This window comes from Heptranchias perlo, chromosome 25 (genome assembly GCF_035084215.1).
Source record: "Heptranchias perlo isolate sHepPer1 chromosome 25, sHepPer1.hap1, whole genome shotgun sequence".
Taxonomy (NCBI): domain Eukaryota; kingdom Metazoa; phylum Chordata; class Chondrichthyes; order Hexanchiformes; family Hexanchidae; genus Heptranchias; species Heptranchias perlo.
The window spans coordinates 40,386,784-40,393,101 of NC_090349.1; the positions used below are offsets into that span (position 1 = coordinate 40,386,784).

The 6,318-nt window shown below is 41.8% G+C and overlaps 1 protein-coding gene across 1 annotated transcript in view; it reads right to left on the reverse strand.

Annotated features, from left to right (window-relative positions):
* The window catches only part of LOC137342254 (phosphatidylinositol 4-kinase alpha-like), a 124,182-nt gene that overhangs the window by 60,054 nt on the left and 57,810 nt on the right, over window positions 1-6,318 (reverse strand). The window contains exons 20-23 of the mRNA XM_068006094.1: window positions 3,850-3,958; window positions 3,079-3,215; window positions 853-986; window positions 682-764 (exon numbers count right to left, since the gene is read on the reverse strand). Of these exons, the coding sequence (XP_067862195.1) occupies window positions 682-764; window positions 853-986; window positions 3,079-3,215; window positions 3,850-3,958 (463 nt within the window). The remainder of the gene's footprint in view (window positions 1-681; window positions 765-852; window positions 987-3,078; window positions 3,216-3,849; window positions 3,959-6,318) is intronic.

Here is a 6,318-nt window from a genome sequence, read left to right on the forward strand (position 1 = left end):
GGTAATTAATAAGCGAGATGGGAAATTGCTTTCTTTCAGAGACCAAACATTTGGCAATTCATTAACAATGTCTGATCATACAGGAAGATATCGAGCACCTTGGTGTTTGATCTCTGTGGGTCATGGGGTTAGGCTTTTTAAAAAAAAAAATCAGGAAATACACCAAAAAGGGAGGTAGCAGCAAGCTGCAAGGGAAGAACTCTGCCCTGATCAGGGAGAATTTGTGCTTTTACGTTAAGTAAAGAGCCCACCAAAGTGGGTTTGCGCATGCATTTTTAAAATTTATTTTTGTAATAGCACGCAAACAAAAGTTATACTGAATGTATCAAGTGTCTCTCATCACACTCAGGTAAATTCTATGTTTTGTCTACTGTGAAATAAAACAGCTTAGAAATCAAACCAAACTTTGTCTCACCTAGTGTTAACTCAGTCTGCCTACAGAGAGATTGATGGAGTGCACGTGCTGTGAGACACTGAGATCTGAACCAGATTACGAGAGAGTTTCATTGTTACACTCCTAGGTCCCACTATCGCGCTAGTAGACACAGGGCAGTGGAAGACAATTTCCTTAAGAAGCAGGCAACCAGACCACTTAAGGAAGCAACTGACACCACTGAACCAGAGTAGATATCTGCTAGCAGACCCGAATTCCTAATAATCTCCCACACTTCAAATGCTTACCCGCTTTATCCTTCTGAATTGCTTTGTCCTCCAAATATCGAAACATAATTTGAAAACGGTCCTGGTCCGTAGAGCGGGATACTCTGCAAAGCAACATGTAGCATATTAGCAGCTATACTGTGCAGTGCAACCATAGAAAGGGTTCATTTTTAGCTATAAAGTTTCTCAGACCTCATATATTCCAGACGATACACAGAGAGTAGGTAGGTGGACATTGCAAAATCCAGCTTATTAATGAGGGCAGAAACCTCTGGAGGAGGATCCAGGAGATTTATGATGGTGCTTCTCAATTCATTCAGTTCAGCCTAATAACGGTAAATAATTTTAAAAAATTAGTTATCCTACATTTCTCAATATCAACTAAATAAGTAATTTAAAGAGATGCTAGTCGTTAATGGGATGTTAGCCTTTATATCTGGAGGGCTAGAATATAAAGGGGAAGAAGTTTTGCGACAGCTATACAAAGCCCTGGTTAGACCACATCTGGAGTACTGTGTACAGTTCTGGGCAATGCATCTTAGAAAGGATATATTGGCTTTGGAGGAAGAGCAGCGCAGATTCACCAGAATGTTACCAGGGTTCCAAGGGTTAAATTATAAAGAGATATTAAATAAACTAGGCTTGTATTCCCTGGAATATAGAAGTTTTAAGGAATGATTTGATTAAGGTTTTTGAAAGGAACTGATTAGGGTAGATAGAGGGAAACTTTTTCTGCTGGTGGGGGAGTCTAGGACAAGGGGACATACGCTTAAAAATCAGAGCCAGATCATTCAGGAGAGAAGTTAGGAAACACTTCTTCACACAAAGGGTGGTAGAAGTGTGGAACTCTCTCCCACAAAAAGCAGTAGATGCTCAATTAATAATTTCAAATCAGAGATCGATAGATTGCTAGCTAAGGGTATTAAGGGATATGGAGCCAAGGCGGAGTGGATGCAGTTAGGATACAGATCAGCCGTGATCTTATTGACTGTCTGAACTGGCTTGAGGGGTTGAAAGGCCTACTCCTGTTACTATTGTAGTGAAATATGGCAGCATAATACGCACCAAGTAAAACCCCTGCTGTACCAGACCTGGGTGTGCTCAATGCTGACTCTCAATGCAAAAGTATTTCATTCCCCCAACATTCACATTCCTCAATTTAAATGAGCACAAAAAACAAAATTTGAAGAGTTTGATACATCATAGTATCCATGCATGAATCAGGTCTTTCCCCTGCCCCCATGACAGGCAGGGCTTGGTTCTATCATTATCCCCCTCAGTTCCTTCGCTGGAGGTGGCAGCAGGCAGAGAATAGCTTGTGGATTCGACAACTCCTGTAGTTCGAATGTTCCATTGGTTGTTATTTTTAAATCAGACGTAAGGAACCACGGGTTCAACAAAGTGTTTACCTCCTGCAAAAAGCAATGCTGTCTACTTCCAGTTTTGCATTCTAACCGAGCTGATCATAGCCGGTCATTTCTTGTGTGACATGCGTCCGGCAATTTAGAGTGACATATCTGTGGTAGTGATAGATTGGTTCGGGAATCTGACCTTTGAGGGAAAAGCTAGCAGCGTAATGTAATCGGGAAGACAACCAGAATCATTGTCATCCTTAAAAACAGAAAATGCTGGAAATACATAGCCATTCATTCATTAGCATTTGCTAAGGCTATTTTTCCCCATTGGCATCTTTCTCAATATTTTGTCCTCAAGTGATAAGCGGATATTTAAGTAAATGTTCTCTGACTACACAACAGAATCTGGGTTCTGGGAGCAGAAGGTACAGTGGGTTGCAGGCAAGGTATAAAGGACACTCCTAACATATTATTTCTTAAGACTTGTATCAGTGGCAATCTGAAACATCTGGATGTAGTCCAGCATTGTTACTCTTTTTGTTTTTTAAAATGAAATTATGTTAAAGGAGTTATGACTTAACCATGTTAATTGACTTTAGCCATGTTAACTGACAAAGGATTAGTACCTGGTACATTCAAAGACACCAAAACATCCTTTTATGCGTTTCTGCTATTTTTACTGCATTTTCCTCAGATGCTGGTTTGTCACTGAGGCTTTCATGTGGAACTTCCTTGGCTCACATATAAAATCAGTTCCCCACCCAGAATTTTCAACTGAGACCTAATCTCTCTTTTAAACCTCTCCTACCCCACACCATCTCAGACTGACTGGCCCCCTTCACTAAGGCCTTGACATGCTGCCACTAGAAGGTGTGGCAACTTGTTCTCCAAATTTTATCCTGGCTCTTAGTGGGATAAGCGATAAGCAGGCAGGATTCACATGAACCATCTGTCCGGCAGCCCAGCCAAGAATGAAAACTTTGAAGAATGAATCTTCATCCTAATATTGCCATCACTTAACACCAGCACGCTCCGGGCTCTGGAATAAAATGGGTGTTCTTACTGGAGAAACAGTGTCATTCTTCAGGGCGGAGTTATACTGCAGTTCTGAGCGTAAAGGCTCTCCTCCAGGAAAGGTTAGCAGTGGAGACTTGGTGGCTATTTCGCACACTCCCTCGTACCACTCCTCTGGCCACAGCCCTGCGGTAAGGGAGAAAGCCAACAAGTTACTAGCAGTTGGAAGCATCGGTTTCAATGAAAAGAACCCGGAGTAGTGCCAGTAAGGCCTGAATGGAGGTATCACAGCTTCCAACAAGAAACAACATGAAGGACTGCTAATTGTCAATGTTGCCCATAATCAAACTGTACAACAGGCAGAATAATTAACATAACATTCTGAAATCTTCTAATCAGCATGAACCGCTTATTTATAATTCAGACATATGCTTTTAAAAAGAATGGACTTGATGGCCAAAAAGACTTTCTAATCATAAACGAGGTACAAATATTTCAAAGTCTTTAAGATCTGCACTGTATTATCAGAAAGCTTCATTACAAAAAGTCCTTAATATTGAAGCTAATTCATTTTAAGCCCTGTTCAAATCCTGAAATCAGCCACAGTGCAACAAATACCATAGAAACCATGGAAACCTATGTTAAAGGATTCACAAGGGGACTTTTACATTAATGTCCCTTTATCTGTTTGTTGATGAGAAGCCTGTGTGATTGCCCACAGCAGAAATTTCAAATATTCGAGTCTTAAAAGTTAGGAAGAACAACGTTTTTGGAATAATAAACATGCCACATCCCAGTATTTTAGCATTCTCTCGGGTACCTGAACCTTCCACAGCAAATCCCATCACTACAGAATAAAGCCAGAAGTCCCGGAACAGCTTCTGAAGCCTTGGTTTAGCATCTTTGATTGGTGGCAGTCGTCTGGTCAGCTGGAAAACAGAAGTCACATAATTAGCAGCTGTAAGCTCATTTATCTTTCAACACATATACTTGTCTTAACACGTTTGAAAATTTTAACATTCAGAAGGTTTGAAACTAGTCTGGAGAGTTGGGTAATTGCCAAAATGTAAACCAGATTGATTTTTAAAATACAAGTCAATTTTTGCCCTGCTTGCTGTGGTCTCTTATGCTGGACAGGCATTGATTTTGAAGGTCTTCAATTAACTTTAATCAGCAACTAAACATCTAAGTTCAAGTCATGACTCCAACACCATCCCTACCTGGTGTCTGGCTTTGAACTTGGCAAAAGGTGGAAGCCCCATTTAAAGCAAGGTCTCTCATAAGGAGCACCATGGGGGCTATCTGCATAGAAGATTAAATACACATATATTACATGGAAATTACTGCACAGAAACAGGCCATTCGGCCCAACTGGTCTATACCTGTGTTTATGCTCCACATGAGCCTCCTCCCACCCTGCTTCATCTAAACCTATCAGCATAACCTTCTATTCCTTTCTCCCTCATGTGCTCATCCAGCTTCCCCTTAAATGCACCTATGCTATTTGCCTCAACTACTCCTTGTGGTAGCGAGTTCCACATTCTAACCATTCTCTGGGTAAAGAAGTTACTCCTGAATTCCCTATTGGATTTATTAGTGACGATCTTCTATTTATGACCCCTAGTTTTAGATTCCCCCACAAGCGGAAACATTTTCTCTACGATTACCCTATCAAACCTTTTTGTAATTTTAAAGACCTCTGTTAGGTCACCCCTCATCCTTCTCTTTTCTATATAAAAAAAATACATCCTTTACAGGGTCAATACTGGCAATTTTTGGGTCAAGCTGCAAGATAGAGCATGTGCAGCAATGGGGTATTTCTTCTGTGGGAGGTGGTGACTGTGGGAATAACTACCTTGCCAGCAGCACTGCCCAGGAGCACATCTATCTGATGATCACAAGGTCAGCTGCTGATTACATTCTGATCAGAGGTTGATTTATCATGCCTTCACCTCCCACAAACAAGCTGGAGTTCACAGTGGGTGCACTGATAACAAAGCTGACTGAGCAGGCAGGAATATTTATGTGTCAAGTCCAAAATAACCTTCGACACAAACATCTTTTCTTCTCAATCAGCCCCTCTTATCTTTCATCAGCAGGTACCCAGAACAGGCACGATGAATTGACCCGTAGAGAGGAAAGAAAGCAAATTGGCCTTTTGAAATCATTGTGGAATTTTATTTTTAATTTTAAAAAAGGAAGCACATTCAACAAGTACTCCTAAAAAGACTAGTCCGTTCATCATCTTAATGTATTCATTCTATAATGTATCCATTCTATAATGCAAAAGCAGTGCATTAGACTGGGGATTCTACAGAAGCATTCTAATTTCTTTTAAGTATCATTGGGGAGGAGAAGATGCAGGGCGAAGAGAAGGTTTTTTATCCTGCAACGTGTTTCAGTTGAGGGTTTAACCAACTTGCAGTATTTTTTCCTATTCCTATCTCATGCAGCCATCCTCCATTGTAGATCTCAATCACCGTTCCCATTTTCTCTCGGAGAGCAGGTGCTGGTAATGGAGGATGGCTGCACCAGAGCCACTGGGAGTGGAGGTTTGGGCTCGTGCTTGGGGTGGTGATCTCCTATCGTTACACGGCCGGCTGGGTGGTCAGCACCCCTGGGGTCTACCTGCCTTTCTCTGCCACATTCCCGGGCCACGGGGGCCTTCTCCTATTTGCCAGATTTTCCACGCTTTCCTCCTCCCTCTGCTATTCTGCTGTAACTATTTACACCGTCTCTGGACCCATCTTCTGTTTCTTCATTTGTCCCGTTATCACCCTCCTTGCCTTGCACCATCATCCCTTTTGTCAATTAATCACTCCTGCCCTCCACCCTATCACAGACCTTCACCACTGTTCTTTTCCTCCCTCCCCCTCCCCCCCCCCCCCGCTCCCTTTATCCTGGCTCATTACTTGTTGAAAAGCTGTTCATCTCTAACATTTTCCAGTTCTGATGAAAAGGCAGCGACCTGAAACATTAACTCTGTTTCTCTCTCCACAGCTGCTGCCTGACCTGCTGAGTGTTTCCAGCATTTTCTGTTCTTCAGCTCAGATTAATGACTTACTTCACTACCTCTGAAGTGGTTGATGCTGCAAGCTTTACTTTACCTGAAATATATTTGGAATTTGTTACTGCCACTTCTGAATCAGTCCATCACTTAACTTCCAAACTAATGGGGCCCACTCTACAACCCAGACAGTCACCTCATTACATAAACAGTGTACAGTGCCTTTCCCAATCAGACTTTACTGTGTTAGGTTAATGTGGAAAGATTTTGCTGCAGTGTTTG